Source organism: Chanodichthys erythropterus, chromosome 11 (assembly GCF_024489055.1).
Source record: "Chanodichthys erythropterus isolate Z2021 chromosome 11, ASM2448905v1, whole genome shotgun sequence".
In the NCBI taxonomy this organism is placed as follows: domain Eukaryota; kingdom Metazoa; phylum Chordata; class Actinopteri; order Cypriniformes; family Xenocyprididae; genus Chanodichthys; species Chanodichthys erythropterus.
The window spans coordinates 5,858,984-5,876,560 of record NC_090231.1 but is presented as its reverse complement, the minus strand read 5'-3'; the positions used below and the strand labels follow the sequence as shown (position 1 = coordinate 5,876,560).

The 17,577-nt window shown below is 38.1% G+C and overlaps 1 protein-coding gene across 1 annotated transcript; it reads right to left on the bottom strand.

The window, feature by feature from the left end:
• Positions 1 to 4,535: 4,535 nt before the first annotated feature.
• On the bottom strand, positions 4,536 to 16,192 carry arih1l (ariadne homolog, ubiquitin-conjugating enzyme E2 binding protein, 1 like). The gene is made up of 14 exons (XM_067401118.1): positions 15,801 to 16,192; positions 13,706 to 13,773; positions 13,415 to 13,559; positions 13,181 to 13,273; positions 13,022 to 13,077; positions 12,869 to 12,935; positions 10,973 to 11,079; positions 10,639 to 10,681; positions 10,429 to 10,500; positions 9,242 to 9,372; positions 9,103 to 9,160; positions 8,643 to 8,903; positions 7,884 to 7,996; positions 4,536 to 5,650 (listed from the first exon to the last, which is right to left on the bottom strand). Exons 1-14 carry the CDS (start codon positions 16,113 to 16,115, stop codon positions 5,566 to 5,568), a joined length of 1,614 nt encoding a protein of 537 aa, XP_067257219.1. The 5' UTR covers positions 16,116 to 16,192; the 3' UTR covers positions 4,536 to 5,565.
• Positions 16,193 to 17,577: the final 1,385 nt, after the last annotated feature.

The following is a 17,577-nucleotide window of genomic DNA, read 5'->3' as shown; positions in this document are numbered from 1 at the left end:
AGAAACCTGACCTTGTCGGTATCCCTCATGTCCGCAAGACACAGCCAGAGATGGCGTTCCTGGACCACCATAGTGGACATCGCACGACCCACTGACCGCGCCGTAACCTTCGTCGCTCGAAGCGCGAGGTCCGTCGCGGCACGAAGTTCCTGGAGAACTTGTGGATCATGACCACCCTCGTGCAGGTCCCTCAGTGCCTTGGCCTGATGGACCTGCAACAACGCCATAGCGTGTAAGGCAGAGGCAGCTTCCCCACAGGCCTGATAAGCCTTGCCGGTAAGATCCGACGAGTACTTACAGGCCCGGGAAGGGAGAGACGGCTCCCCCCGCCAGGTGGAGTTAGGGCACAGTTGCATAGCAACGGCCCGTTCCACAGGGGGTATGCGCGTGTAACCCTTCGCTGCCCCGCCATCAAGGGTGGTGAGAGGAGGAGGACCCACCGACACGGTTTCGGGCAGTAAAGGGTGCCGTCCACGTGCCCGTGAGCTCTTCATGCACCTCCGGGAAGAAGGGCACTGGGGTGGGGGGCTGAGAACCAGCCCTGGCCACCCCGAGATACCAGTCATCCAACCTCGAGGGTTCGGGACACGGTGGAGGATTCCACACGAGCCCGACCCTGTTGGCGGCCCGGGAAAGCATAGCCATCATTTCCGGGTCCGTGTCGGGCACAGTTGTCACCCCCGAAGGAGGCAACTGCGCCGACTCATCCTCCCCAGAAGTATCAGGCTCACCCTCCGATGCAGCGATCGACATCCGGTCGTCTGGGGGAGCTCCGAAGGAAACGGATGGTACACACCTCTGGGGTGGTCCACCACGTTCCGAGGGCAGCTCTACTGGCTGCGGAGCGCACGAGGGGAGGGTTCCTAGGGGGTTGGTTCCCCGAAGGAAGCGCGCTCACCGTTATCCTCAAGTCACCAGCCCCGCCGCTCGCAGCAACCCTCTGAGGAGGATTGGAGCGAGGGCGTCGGGACCGGGACTCCACCCCTTTGCAGAAAGTGGAGTCTCGACCGCAACTCCGCGATGGTCATCTTCCCACAATGGGTACATGACTCATCCACAAACGCTGCCTCAGCGTGCCTTAAGCCCAAGCACGCGATACAGCGCTGGTGACCATCCCGAGGCGCCAGGTAACGACCGCATCCAGAAACACACAAGTAGAACGACATCTTTAAAAAGACGCGAACTACTCGTGTTAGCTCTTTCAAGGACTGACTCTTTTAGGTGCTGAAGCACGCAGGGGAATAGCCGCTGCAGCACAGACAGGGAATGTGCAGCCTGTCGTGTGCACTCTCCTTGAAGGCGCTCCTCTTACCAGCTGTAACAACAGCTTTTTAGCGCTCTAGGCGCACCGTTTCACCAGCCGTGAGAACGGCCTTCACGCTGATTACAGCTTTGCTCAATCAAATTAAAGGCAAAAACAAAAACAAAAGGAGAATCGGCCCCGCTGCTGCGCTGTCCGCCTGCACCTCGCAACAAAGAGACGTCTTGAAGAGAGACTCGTTCACCACACTCGCTTTCAGTAGCTGTCTTCATAGAAGGTTTGGCTCCGAAGCGAAAAGCTGAAGATGCAACGCACCTGCTGCTCATTATATACCCGCGCTGCGAGGCGAGCAGCTGATGCATATGATTGCATGCCAATGTGCATTGGCTCGTTTAGTTACACTCGAAGTAGATTGGCCTCTCTAGCGAGATTCCTATTCGTCGGTCTGTCCGACGTACGTCGAACGTGACCGACTGAATGGGAACTATGTTTTCAGTGGTGTATAAAAACCTTACATAATGAACTGCTGTGAGCCATTTTTATCTACTGCAGGTCCCCTGACATGTTAAGACACCATTTTGCGGCAACATTTTCTACGGTAGCCAGGTTTTTACAACTAAACCCGCCCAATTGCTACTCAAAACTAGCCCAAACGTGTTTCACAAAGGGTCCCACAGTAAAAATCGCGTTCCGGTGGGTAAAATCTGTGTTTTTGGCGGGGTTCCCCATGTAAAAGTCACATTCCTGGGTCTAAATATCATGTTATTTAGGGTTGCTTCAACCCGCGGACATGAAAAACAACCCGCGGCATCTTTGCATCTTGGTAGCATCTTTGTCCTGTGTTGGCCACCATAGCTTCTCAACCTCACTGCTAGATGCCACTAAAATGTACACGCTGCACTTTTAAAGTGACAGCAGCCTAATATTCCTGCTGCTGTCATATTAATCAAAGAACAAAAGAATTTTGTTTTATAACTTTAATTGTAAGCATTAATCTATATTCAGTTTTTACAATGAAGACTATCCAGTGTTATTTTACATTTGATTAATTTCTGTAGTATTTCTTACCTGAATAAAAACCTACTTAAAGTTTAATAGCTTTTTATTCTATTGCATTTATTTGTGCCGTTTGCAATTTGTTTATTATTATTGTATTACGGACTTTTAACTTTTTTTTTTTTTTATGAAAACACACACACAAAAAAAAAAAATGGCCAAGAAATTTCAAATTCAACTTCTAATATAAAAGTAATAAATATACTGATAATTATGTAACTATATTATAATAACCAGCACATATGCATGCATGACCAAACAAACTGTTTGACAGATAGTACCAATAAAGCAATGATTCCACCCAGATATACTTTTGAATGAGATTTATTTAAATAGGACATTTTTATAAGAATGGTTATAACACAGGAAAGCCACCGTAGATGAACATTTCTCTAAATCAGAGACTGTTCATTTTTAATTCATATATTCACACTTTGGTGAAGAAATTTCATCTGTCAGCACAGGCAACATTGCTGTTCCTCAATTTTTGTCCCCCCCCAGTGAGGGTTTAATAAAACATGAGCACAAACTCCAGGTGCCAATCATGGAGTCCATAAAATGTGACATTAGAATTAGTAGAAGCTGCTGTAAACTACCGTACAAACCGAATTCAGATGCAGACATGTTTGATGCGCTGAGAACGATCATCATGCGTTCAAACGGTGCGAAGTAATGACCTGAAGGAAGTAAATCAGTGAAGCTCTTACAGAATAAAGTCAAAACAACAGGTGTCACATCTGCTCACATTCTGTACTGAACTTGATGTCTCTTGCCATTTCTGACATTAGTGTAAACACAGCGCTCATATTTGCCCTTTAAGTTTAACAGAAAAGGCCAACTTTTTGTTCTCAACAGCCAGGCTTGACTATCTACGCAAGACTTCAGTTATAGTGCTTGATAGTCAGTACCAGTAAGCCTCATAACCACTTGGCAGTCATGTAAAGAAATACAACAGTGCTTTCAATATACCATCGGCCTCCTCTCACACTGCAAAAGGTGCATACATTTAAAAAGAAAATGAAAGGAAAAACAGGTAAAAGCATTTGAGACTTTAGTTGTTAGTGAGTGAATGTCACTCAAGTTTGCTCTCATGGAACATCTGGTAGTGTGCGTGTTCGATATAACAGCTGTTTTAAAGATATAAATGATCAACTAAGACGACGATGGTGGTTCATAAAAAGGTGTGAGTGTTTGTTCCGGTCGGTCTTCGCTCAAAACCAAACATCTAAAAGGTTCACTTCCAGAACTGCATTTGACAGACAGCAATTTGTTGAATCTCATGTAAACGGTCAAGAACATTTCTGGGTCATATTTCACCACAAAAACAAAAGACTACATTTTGAATAAAAGAATATTACATAATATTACATTATGGTGAATATTACATAATATTTTTTTGCACTGACATTTTCATGACAATTTAACCTCCAATTCTAATTATTATAATGTAAAAAAAACAACACAATTGTAAGTATAAATCATTGTAGAACTGCTGTACTGAATTTATGCTATTTAAGTAAATAAATAAATAAGACTTTTTGTATTATTACTGTAATACCCAAATTAATGAGTTGTTTTGCATTAAAGGATTAGTTCACTTCAGAATGAAAATTTCCTGATCATTTATGTCATGTTCATGTCTTTTTTTCAGTCGAAAATAAATGAAGGAAAACACTGCAGGATTTTTCTCCATATAGTGGACTTCACTGGGGTTCAAATGTCAGTTTCAGTGCAGCTTCAAAGAGCTCTACATGATCTCAGATGAGGAATAAGAGTCTTATCTAGTGTAACGATCGGCCATTTTCTAAAAAAAAATAAAAATGTATATACTTTTTAACCAAAAATGCTCGTCTTGCACTGCTCTGCGATGCGCCACGCATTACGTAATCATGTTGGAAAGGTCACATGTGACGTAGGCAGAAGTACAGATTCAGTGTTTACAAAGTGAACATGCAAAGACAAAGTCAAACTCCTTTACAAAAAAAGGTAAACAATGATGCCGGACAAGTTTGAAGTTGGAGGATAAACTTCTCCACCTACGGGACTTCCACCTGCGTCACACGTGACCTTTCCAACATGATTACGTAATGCGTGGCGCAGAGCAGTGCAAGACGAGCATTTGTGGTTTAAAAGTATATAAATTAAAATTGTTTTGCTAGATAAGTCCCTTATTCCTCATCTGGGATCATGTAGAGCTCTTTGGAGCTGCACTGAAACTGACATTTGAACCCCAGTGAAGTCCACTATATGGAGAAAAATCCTGGAATGTTTTCCTCAAAAACCTTAATTTCTCTTCGACTAAAGAAAGAAAGACATGAACATCATGGATGACATGGGGGTGAGTAAATTATCAGGAAATTTTAACTCTGAAATGAACTAATCCCTCAAGGTAATAAGAATTTGAGGTTTAATTTGCATGAATTGAATGAACTGTCACAACATTAATGGAGCGTAATTGTTATAATGTAAAAAAAAAAAAAAAAAAAAAAAAATCAGGCTGTATTTCTTTTTTGCAAAAGAAATATAATTTATTTCAGAGTTAAATATGACCCAGATATTTCTGTGTGAGATTCACCCAATTCTACTTCTCATCTATTGTATATATGCATGTATTTAAGGCTGCTGTCCGTTACTATGCCTCTGATTTGAGTGTGCAACGTTCTGGAAAGGTTTTTAACAAACATGAGGCAAAACTGTCACATGGCCTCTTCTCATGTTGTTTACACACATTCTTGGATATCTGTAAAGAATAAATATTTTTCAAAACAAACAAAGAAAAAAAGATGCATCCCATATTCCATGTTCCATGCAAGTGTGCTATTTACAGCCTGAAATACACACTTCCGCCCAAAACACAAAGCCACCCGACCAAGCAAAACACAACACACTCCGCATGGCTCAGACCTGTAATGCTATGCTTAAGACAAGCCAATCTGAACTATAAAAACGGAGAAAAAGCACTTAAAAAATAAAAAGAGACTACTGAAGGATCTCCACGGAAAGCATGGAGAACGGAATACATTTCCATGCCGTGTCGGCAATCAACTCTTACAAACTGCAATACTGACGTAGGAGTTTTATTTGAATATTCTACCTTTTCATTTCAGTAAAATTAAGTTAACCTCTAAATAATAACAAAAATCCAGATGCCACGTAAAAAGGATGGAGGGGGGCTGCGGTGATGGCCGACAGCAAAGCACTTGGCTGCTTTTATATGCTCCAATACGCTTGTGATGCAGCAGTTCTGCTCAGTCTTCAATGTACTCCCACAAGTCTTTCTCATAGCCCTCATGAACGTGCTGTAGCAGCACTCGTCGCCGACTCTCACAGTATCTGCACGGGAGGAGAAACGCAGAAAAGTCCTCTTAACACATTTCAGAAAGGAAGGTTTTAATAACGTCCCCTATTTGTAATTGATTGCGTTATAATATTTGGATTTGAAGTGGAAATCATTACAATGCAGACTGTTTTCTGTAAAGACATTTCACTGGTGAATATCGATGGTCTGTACTAGGGTTAGCACAACATTTCAGCACTTGGAAATGCCATAAAACATTTTTTTTTTTTCAGCGGAAAGAGACAACAGGCAGAAAATATAAATGGAAACCAAAACGTAGATTGAATAACAGAAACTTTTAGTGCTCTTTTGCTTATCCTAATTATTATTGTGCACAATGTGACAAAATATTTAAAAATATATAAAATATGTGCATTTGTCTAGATGATTCTGTTTGAATGTTGGTTGATAAATAAAGAGAGTTGTGTGTTCAACAGATTGTGCACATGCACTGAACTGACAGAGATTAACAGACATCTCATGTAATTCTTTATAACAGATGCTGGAAGGCAAAAAAGGTACAGATGTGTTAAATAAAATCAGCTTCCACTTTCTGCACATAGTCATACAAAAAGGAAGATCTCTGTGTCTCATTTACTCACCCTCATGTTGAAGCCTAAAAGTTTGTGTAATAAATTCTGTTGAATCAAATAAATTTTTTTTTTTATAAAGCTACTTTTTGTAATGTCTATTTGATGCTTTTCTCATTTAACACAATAATGACTTTAAACGATCTTTTGGGGGTAATTTCTCAGCTAAATTTGATACATTATTAATCAGATGAATTAATAGCCACATCATGAAATTAATTAGATTAAAAATTAATCAATTAAATTTTTTTTATCAATTTTAATCAATTTTACTGGTAGTCCACTGTATGAAGAATGTTTGGGTGTAATATGTCACAGTTTACTTTATTTTGCTATCCTCACTTACATAAATGAACTATAGTGTCCTGCACCCATTAGTAAAAATATATCAAAAATATAAAAAATGTCTGGATAATTTTTGGTTTGACTATATTATATATATATATATTAGTCAAACCAAAGATTTTGTGCGTGTGTGTGTGTGAGAGCTGTCAAGTGATTTGAAAATTTCAATCTAATATTTAATTTAATCCAATTAAATCGCAAATTATTCACATATCAAATTTGGCTGAGAAATTGCCCCCTAAAGATAACTTAGTCCTTATTGGGTGTTAATTTTATATTTATAAAAAAAAAAAAGGTTACACTACTACATAATTAGATTTGGTAGTTATTTCAAATAAACAGTTACCGACTTCGGTACCAAGTCGATGCTGAAATATAAAAAATGTGACACTTTGAGCGCTGTTGAGCGGATTCATAAACGCCTCTGATTGGCCATTGTGTTGACGCGCTCATCAGATATGTCTGTGATTGGCTACAATGATCAACGCTTCAAAAACGTTTTTAAATAGTCATCAATGACGCTCTTTACCAAGCGCTTACAAAGATACACACGGGAGCGTTTGAAAGCAGATGTCTATCGTGGACCAGTCTGCTGATGGATGCCTGCTTTCAAACGGCCCCACTTTCAATTTCAAACACTGTGTGCTTTCAAATGCTCCCGTGTGTTGATCATTGTAGCCAATCACAGACACATCTGATGAGCGCGTAAACACAATGGCCAATCAGAGGCGTTTACGAATCCACTCAATAGCGCTCAAAGTCACATTTTTAAAATTTCGACAACACTATGATTATTTATAATAATTTGGGTTTAATTTTAAACCAAGAATTTTAATTTCAGTGCATCACTTGTGTACATTTCATAACATTCACTGTGTAATTTAAGTCCTCAAATCAGTGTCCATGTATTATTCATGGTTACCCTCCCCTCTGCTGCACATCTCACATCTCTTTTTTCATCCCACAGTCACACTTGTGCTTTACACTTCTGTTTTGTCATCAGTGACAACAAACCTGCCCAATGTGTTCGATTCAAAAATGGTGCTTTTTCACAGTTTGTGAAATGACAAAAGCACAGAAAAAAAAATTACAACAACTTAAACTAAAATTAAAATGAAATCTGAAAATATAATAATAAAAGCCAATTAAAAAATAATAAATAATATAATATAATATAATACTAAAATAACACTGCATTAGTCATACAAGCAGCAGTCAACGATACAATAAATGTCATGCATTTAAAAAAAACAAAAACACAAGAGATACAATATTGTAAAAAAAAAATTCTCACCTATACTTATCCTGAACTTTCTGTTTGATATCTTGCAAAGAATCCTGGGAGATATCTCTCTCTAGATAACCCGAAAGCACCTCTGTAGCGTTCTCCAAATCAGCCTGATTGTTCTTTAAAAAAAAATGAAAGAAAAAAAGTAGTAAGACATCAGTATGTTTATTTCATGTGTAAACAGTGTGATGCTATTAAAAATATAGTCTGAATGTTAATCCCACCAATGGCAGACAGGTGGAGTGTTCAGGAAACCGGTCTAATAACAGTCATTATATTTTCATCTAAGGGCGTTTCCAACTGGTATTAAGATGCGTTTTGGTTGATCGGATCACAAGTGGACGATGCTAAATACAGGTATAAATGGGTTCTAAAACATTTTGAGCTTGTCCACTTTTGACCAGAGGTAGTCGAAAACGCATCTGACCGGATTGCTTTCATAGTGGAAACACTCATGTGGTCGAAGGTGTTCGAACAGCTACAAAGAGACCATCTACTCTCCTCCTATGCTGTCAGAGCAGAAATGAAAGCTGCTGCTCTCCATATGTTTTTCCGTCACCACACATTTACCCTTCCATAGACCCTCCCCTTGAAGAAATCAGGACAGAAGTGTTTGAAAGTGGACAAGAGAGACTAAATTAAAACACCAGGTGTAGACAGGAATGTGTCTCTCTCGTCCACTTGTGATCCGATCAACCAAAATGCATCTTAATACCAGGTGTAAACAGGGCCTATAAAACGTCTCCCACATGATTTCCTCCTCACCTCAAAGATAATGGACTGGTTGTTCTTTTTGAGGTAGAAGGCGAAGACGTAGGTGAACATGAGCGTGGACCGACACTGGCACAGCACGTCCACGGCCTTCTTCAGGAACTGCACCTCGATCCACGACATGTTGTGTTGCTGCATCTCCTCCATCTTCTGCTTCACCTGCGCGTACAACTTGTGCTCGAAGCGCAGACTCTGCATGTGGTTCATGTAGCGGTTGCAGTAGAAGAGGTAGCGCTGCAGGGCTGCACGCGAACGCTGCAATATGGACACAACATACACTCATCCCAAAAGAAAACAAGTTATAGGTCATGGATCACTCTGAATAGAGATCGGCCAAGCATATATGCCAGCAAAAAATAAGTCATGCATTCCTGCAAGAGCTAATTTTAGTCTACTTGGATACATATGACTGCTGTGCATTAGAGATGTTGGGTCAAATGATGACTAAAAGTACCTCCTGAGCATCTCTAGCTGCTTTTGCATCATCTTCATTGTAGCGATTGCAGTTGTACCTATAATCAGTGAACATGTTATTTCAATGCATCACATGTGTATATAAAAACAAGCATTTATGAGAGGTGAAGTAGACTCACCAGGCAGAGCCATGGGGCTCCCAAGGGCCGAGACAAACCCAGCAGAACTCTGCTTTACAATTCTGGTTTCGACACACCATGTGATTACAGCCGCCATCTTTTTCAATGGTCACATGACATTTGGGACATTCCTAAGAAAACCAGGAATACCCAAAGGAAATTAAAGGAATATTCTGGGTTAAACACAAGTTAGGTTTATTGACATCTTTATTTAGCATTTGTGGCATGCTGCTGATTACAACCAAAAAATATACTTGCCTTGTTCTTTAAAAGATTAAAAAAAATAAATAAATAAAATAATAATAATAATAATAATAATAATATTATTGGCAGCAGTAAATTTGCAAAGTAAAGCTTTGAAAAATAGGCATTTCTATTTTTTCACTCTAGTCATGTGTATCATTTCGTTATTGCCAGTCAAATAAATGTAAATGAATTTGTTAAACAAATGGCCAGACCGGTTTAATGTAAAGATCCTTTTCTTCTTGGACAAAGTATGGAATTAAAATAGTATCACTTTCCCTTACGACAGCACACTGAATTTACTCAATATGTCAGGAGTATAAATATTAAATAACATAATTTATAAATAAATAAATAGATATATTAGGGGTGTAACGGTACACAAACAAAATGGTTGTTTCAGTTGTTATTTATTTATAGATATAATAATCAACACTCAAAAGAAAAGACATGTAAATTGCACATAAGGCAGGTTTTGCATCAACTTATAAATCTAATTATAAAGTAAATTTTCTACTACAATTCATTTTTGAAATATAATCATTTACACAGTTACTGTCATAACTTTACAAACCGGTAAAGTAAATATATATGAGCTAATATAGTGCATATATTTAGTGAAATGCTTCAGTTCTCTAGTGAACTAACATACTGTGGACACTAAATGACTTGCCTGAGGTAAATGTAATGCTACGTGAGATATTATTCTCAAGCTGTTTTATTGATGTCTTTCCATGGTTGAAACACTGGTTGAGAGATCACATCTCTTCTTCTTCTGCACTTTTTACTGGTAGCAAACATCGTCACATTACCGCGCCCCCCCTTCTGGATTGACTGACTATTCGTCATGTGACTGCATGCACTGAACCGTGACCATTCAGGATGAATATATGTACCGTTACACACCTATATATGACCGACTGAAGGTTATGGGGTCCTTGTACCTTGGTATTTGCTGCAATCCAGTTGGATGTTTCACTGTCATCATCACACTTCTTTATCCACTTCCTCAACCACTTGAAGAGAAGAGTATCAATATTATTAAAGAAAATGAAAACCTCTCAGGAAAATCTAATCTAATAATATCAATATCAACATTGGAAATAATCTAGTCTAATATGAGTGCCTACAGCAGTAATCAGATGCCATCATACCTTGCATTTAACAGGGTCATGCCAGTTCTCTCCACAATTGAAACTAGTTATTGAAAAAAAGGAAAGAAATTAAAAGTCAGTAGTTCACCCAAAAATGAAAATCCTGTCATTATTTACTCACTCATCCTCATGTTGTTTCAAAGCCATATGCTGTTTTTTTTAAAGCCATATGCTGTTTTTTTATGTCGTATTAACGACAAAAAAAGGTGTACAACAGAAAAAACTAACAATGATTAAATTATGCAAGCTTAATCACTTCCGTGGTTATATTATTGCAGCAGTGACAATGCAAATCCACTGAAGTGTTGCATTGCATTCTGCATCAGACTCCTACCAGAACTGTCTCCCGCATTTGCAGCGAACTGGTTTGGCATCGGGATACTGAACTTTGACCACATGGTGGCAGTCAGGAGCCGGACACCATTTCAACAGTCTGTTACACTGTAGAAGAGCAGACAGACAACCAGTGAGAGAGATTACAAAACTGGTAGACAGTACAGCATGCATACTGATATTCACATTCATGCCATTTGAAAGCTTAACTGCAAAGAAATCACATACATTTTGTAGATTAAGCTTCAGGTCAGTGTTTACCATCAGATCAGTTAATATATATCGTCGCTGTTGGGGGGGAAACCTTGTATCTCTACATGTCGTCATTTTTATTTTTTTAATAAATCATTACTATTGGTCACACTTTATGTTTGTCTGTGGGCTTTAGCAATTATATAACCAATGAAAAGTATTAAAAAGAGCTTGTGACTAAACCTCGTAACTCCATTGGATCCTCAAACTGTAGGTAAAACTTCTAGCTCCGCCCCACCCCGCCCCTATCGTGAATAAAGTCCCGCACCAGTTTTGGACCATCTCTGCTTGTTTGCAATGCAAGGACAAATAAAGAATTGTTTGTTTAAATATGTAGTCTTTTCTTTACTCAAGAACACATACACTATACATATATATATGATATCTATATGTAAACTGATATTTCCTTTTGCACACTACAGCAAAAGATATAAATAACCGGCTTAAACCCATTTTTGGGGGGTGAAAATACTGACATACGTAAGACTCATTCCCGCAAGTTTCATGCTCACATCAAAAGTGCACACACCACTGATCAAAAATAAGAGGCGCTCACATAAAGCCGCCTCTCAAACATCTTGCGAGAACCAAATTTTCTTTCTTTCTTGGCTTATTGCACCTAAACTGTCAAATACATACAAAATTATGTCAAAATGCCCTTCTTCCCGAGTATTTAGGTAAATACAGTCAGTTTTGGAACGGAAATAGTTGAGAAAGACAGCGCATGTTGTGTAACAGTATATTGGATCCATGCATAAGCTCTTAAAGTGACAGCAGCCTAATAAACCTGCTGCTGTCTGTCATGTTAATCAAAGAACAAAAGACTAAGAGAAAAATCACTCACTGCTCTTGACTGAATAACTTTTGTATTTTAATTGTAAGCATTAATCTGAATCTGAATTAAATTTTTACGATAAAAGACTATCCAGTGTTATTTTACATTTGATTACTTTAATTTCTGTAGTATTTACCTGAACACTACTGTTAGACCCACCTGAAAAACTTAAAGCCATGTTTATTTCATTTGCCTCTTTATTCCCTTGTGCTATCATTTGCAATTTGCAATGTAGTTCAATGATTCAAATAAAGCCTCCCTGTGCTGTGTGTAAGCTTTTACAACAAAATTACCCAAATTATCAAAAAATTATGAGACAAATCTGTATGGCGGCATATATGACAGTTTTCCTTGTGGTATCGAAAATGGTAACGAATATCAATATTTTTCAAGGTATTGTATCAAAGTTGGAAATTTCATTATGACAACACTACATAACGCCACAATAACTTTGACAGAGCTGTGTTTAATTATTTAAAAAAAATAGTGTTTTTTCCTTTTTCCAGAAAAGTAGCAACGTTGGACATGTGAGGTTTCCGCCCAACAGCGACAATGTATTTTATTGCTCTTTATTTATATTAGTTGGATAAGCATTGGACACACAAAAGTTAGTTAGTAATATGTTAACAAATTGCTAGGTTTATAAAAACAAATTAAAATCAATTAAAATGATCAAATACTGATCTGAAATAGGTATTAGTATTTGGTATCTCTACTCCAGATTAATCAGGGAGTTGCAAATGCTATTTGCATAATGTCATTTGCATTTCAGGCACACAACTTTTGCAACCAACGTAAAGAACTTCTTACCTCTACAAAACTATTTGTGATTAAATGCTGATACTTCAATTTCACTTTAGAATCTGTGATTAGTCGCCTACAAAAAACAAAAAACAAACAAAATTTGTTAAAAAATCATTTTAAAAAGAAAAATCTTAAGGCTAAATTCACAAAAGCACTCACATTACAGTGTTATCGTCAACCAAAATGTCACAGTTGTGAGCAGGACACGAGATGGTCTGGGAAAACAAAAGAAAAAATAAAGAACCAAATTCCACAGGAAACAAAAAAAGTAGGATCCGATTACAACATCGGTTTACAATGTGCTGAACAGGAACCCACCTGTCCCATCCCTTCCTCAATGATTTTGGTAGTTAAATAGTCACCCCAGCACTGCATGCAGAACTTGTGTCCACACTCTAGACCTGTGAAATACTAGGAAAGGAAACACACATTCCTACCGAATAAGTCATCAAGCTGTGCAACCTGACTCATTTCAATGGACTTCACAGTTTTGGTATCACGGGCTTTTCTAAGGAACTGATGAAGAGATATGTGGCTCGAACTGACACTGACCGAGTTTGGATAGTTGAGATAGCAGATCTGGCAAGGCAAATCCTGACTGGAGGACCGTGTGCTCATTGGTCGCATTTTGGCCTTTTTACTGGGGTTTATGACGTGGCACTCTGTAAACAACTTGTCCAGATTTCCATCAAAGTACCTGCACCATTTACATGTTAAGAGGAAGAAGAAGAAAACGCTTTCAAACAGCAAACCGATAAACTAAAAGTTATCATAACATCCTTTAATTAAGCCATGCAAATTTATGACAATGTTAAAATAAATAAATATAGTAAAATAACATGCCTCTCCATAAGCTTCTCTTTGTCCCAGTTGAAGTGACTGAGGAGTATTCTGGTTATCGTAGCTGGGTTCTGAAAAAGACACAATAATGAGTGACAGATCCAGTTAAACCTAGTCTCAGTTTAGTTAGCTGTAATCTGGCTGACTTTATGCAACTTTTGAAGCTTCTCCAGTGGTTTTTCCTGTTGTGTTTTCAAGGTACCAACTCGACACAGTACTAATAACTGGATCTATTAAGGTTTTTGGCATCAAATCATTGAAAGATATTCAGAGTTTTGTTAGAGGAACTTAGTTACAAGAAACCCAGATTAATCTGTATTTATCACTCTTGACACATATTTTAAAGGGCTGCATGATATTGGATATTTTGATGATATCTGATATACATTTACTTTTAGCTTCGTCTTGGAAACAACACCAAGACCACGAAAAAATTGCAATTACCCTTTTCTTTTTTTTTTTGAGTAGTAGAAACAAGCTTCCATCAAGTCTCTCCAGTACAGTACTAAATATTTTTCATTTCAGTTAGTTATGAGAAAAAGTACTTTTTCCATTTTGGTTTCAGGTTCATCTTATTGGCAACGCTTATCAGCATAATGTTTCATATCGGGCCGATGCTAATGATTACATTTTAAGCCAAATTCCCAATGTTCCCTATACAGCACTATCATTATTTTTATATACAGTAGTCAACATTTGAAGTGGATCAAATCCTTTCATCAAAGTTGACCTAAAACCTTCTTCTTGGGACAGCTTAATTCTTAGAACAACTTTTTTGATCCACTTCAAATGTTGACTATGATATTTGTTTATACATATGTTTTTTAACTTATCGTTTATTCCATTACTATGGTAAAAATATATTTCATATAAAACACTAAGACTAAAAAACAAAACAGTGGTTGGTTTTGCATTTTCCTAAGTGGGTGGTTTTTGGTCAGAATAAGCTGGAAAAGTGAACTAAACTTTGTTGTAAAAATGATTTTACTTCAGAATTAAAATTTCCTGATAATTTTGGCACACCAAAAATATTCTCATCGCTTTATAATATTAATATTGAACCACTGTACTCACATTAACTGATTTAAATATTTTTAGTACATTAATGGATCTTGAGAGAGGAAATGTCATTGCTGGCTATGTAGGCCTCACGGAGCCATCAGATTTCAACAAAAAGATCTTAATTTTTGTTCTGAAGATGAACGAAGGTCTTACAGGTGTGGAATGACATGAGGGTGAGTAATAAATGACAGAATTTTGATTTTTCGGTGAACTAACCCTTTAACATCATTGTCCAATATTGTATGCTTATTATGGTTGCACGGTATACCGTTACTACGGTAGTACCGCGATACTAACATGTCGTATTTTGTATAACATGTATGCCAGAAACTGATGCAGCTTTCTATTTATGTAGCTCATGAGTTTTTCACATATTGCTGGACCTTATCTGAACACTTACAAAATACACAACAGGCACCTATGGCTGTCATTCATCCATGTACAAATACACATTTGTCATTTTTCGCCAAAGTTTTCTGATCTCCACTCAAGTTGCATGCTAGTTTGCTTGATGAATGTGGTTCAATTTAACATATTTTTTAACCTTAAAATCCTTTAAAAGGTGTATTCGTGTTGATGTTTGGAGAACCAAATTAAAAACTGTCAAATTTTAAACAAATATGAATGTGTCAAGTAGCATTAGCTGCAGTGACAGGGCTAAACTTTAGTCTGCTTCAAAACAACAACAACAAATCACATATAAACACAGCTATTTGATTCATAACACAATTTTAATACGATTTAAGAATGTGTTTACATATCCACAAAAGCTGTCAAATAAAGTTCAGTCTCTGTAAACTGGGTCGCGCTAGCAGAACTAGCTAAATCTATCTCATGAAAAATCCCTTGAATTCACTAAAATAACAGCAAAACGCAAACAGATAAGAGTTATTGTAACATCACCGAGGTTAAAAACAAATAAACCGTTAATTTCGCATCATTCGGCCTCTCGTATCAGCTAATGCTAATGCTAACAGCATCAGTGCTCCATTTAAACAAACTTATAAACTCACAGAAAAAACGCAATGTTATCTACCTGTATGACCTCGTTAACCTCCCTGATGCACTCGACCATGTGCTGGAGGATCTGCTCGGTGGTCAGCACCTCAAAGCGGTAGTCCTCGTCCTCCTGGCCAGGCCCCAGGCCGCCTTCGCCGCCGCTGCCGCCGGTGTCAACGCAATCGTCGGGCTCTCCTCCGGCCATGGCGGGGTCCAGCAGCTCCACCTCGCCCAGGTCCAGTGTGTCATCCTCGGCCTCCTCCTCGCCACTGTCCTCGCTGCACTCCTCTTCCTCTTCTTCCTCCTCCTCTTCTTCATCAAACTCATAATTGTAGCCCTCGTCCGAGTCCATGTCTCAGTGTTGTAAGGGTGATGATAAAGTGTCAGTGTGTGATGAGTGTGTTGCTGTTTGACCTGCGCTTTACTGACTGAGCGGATCCTTATTACAGACCCGCCGCGTCACTGCTGCGTCACTCACTAGTCTGACCAATGCACAATGCATACTGCGATTCTTTTCCAGAGCTAACAGAGAATAAAAACATTTTTCTGCAAAAGGGTAGAAATTATAAATACAGAAATTCCAGTTCTGTGTCGACCATAGTCTTTTAGCACACCAAAATAATTTATTTGAAAATCTAAATAGGAAAAAAATGTGGTCCTTTATATTTTCTCACTACAAGTATATTTAAAACATTAATACATTTTACCCTGTCAAACATTTGATTAATGGATTAGTTTACTTTCAAATTAAATTTTCCTGATAATTTACTCACCCCCATGTAATCCAAGATGTTCATGTCTTTCTTTAGTCGAAAAGAAATGAAGGTTTTTGATGAAAACATTCCAGGATTATTGGACTCCAAACGGTTGAAGGTCAAAATGTCAGTTTCACTGCAGCTTCAAAGGGCTTTAAACGATACCAGACGAGGAATAAGGGTCTTATCTAGCGAAACGATCGGTCATTTTCTAAAAAAAAAATAAATAAATAAAATTATATACGTTTTAACCATAAATGTTCATCTTGAACTAGCTCTCTTCTTCTTCTCTATTACAATTCCGGCAGTGTAAGTGTATTACTGCCCTCCACAGGTCAAAGTTTGAACTAATTGTTATATACTTGCACTAGCATATTGAATATGACATTTAGTTCAAACTTTGACCTGAGGAGGGCAGTAATACACTTACACTGCCAGAATTCTAATAGAGAAGAAGAAAGAGCTAGTTCAAGATGAGCATTTATGGTTAAAATGTATAAAATGTTATTTTTTTTAGAAAATGAGCGATGGTTTCTCTAGATAAGACCCTTATTCCTCATCTGGTATTGTTTAAAGCTCTTTGAAGCTGCACTGAAATTGTAATTTTGACCTTTAACCGTCTGGAGGCAATTGAAATCCACTATAAGCAGAATAATCCTGGAATGTTTTCATCAAAAACCTTAATTTCTTTTCGACTGAAGGAAGAAAGACATGAACATCTTGGATTACATGGGGGTGAGTTAATTATCAGGAAATTTTAATTTGAAAGTGAACTAATCCTTTAAGAAAACCTGATATTGATGCAAGATGTTCATTTAGCTAAATTCACACAGAAACTGCCATTCATTTATTTTGGGCCGGACACTTTACTGAACACCTTTGGAAAACCTTTGAGGGCTTGGAAGAGAGATAGAGCTGGGTGTCTTCAGTGTAGCAATGCAAATGGATACCACATTTCCCAAAAAATATAACCAAGAGGAAGTAAGTAAACAATGAATTGAAGAGGGCCCAAGACCGAGCCCTGAGGAACACCAGTGGTAAGTGGTAAGTTGATGGTCA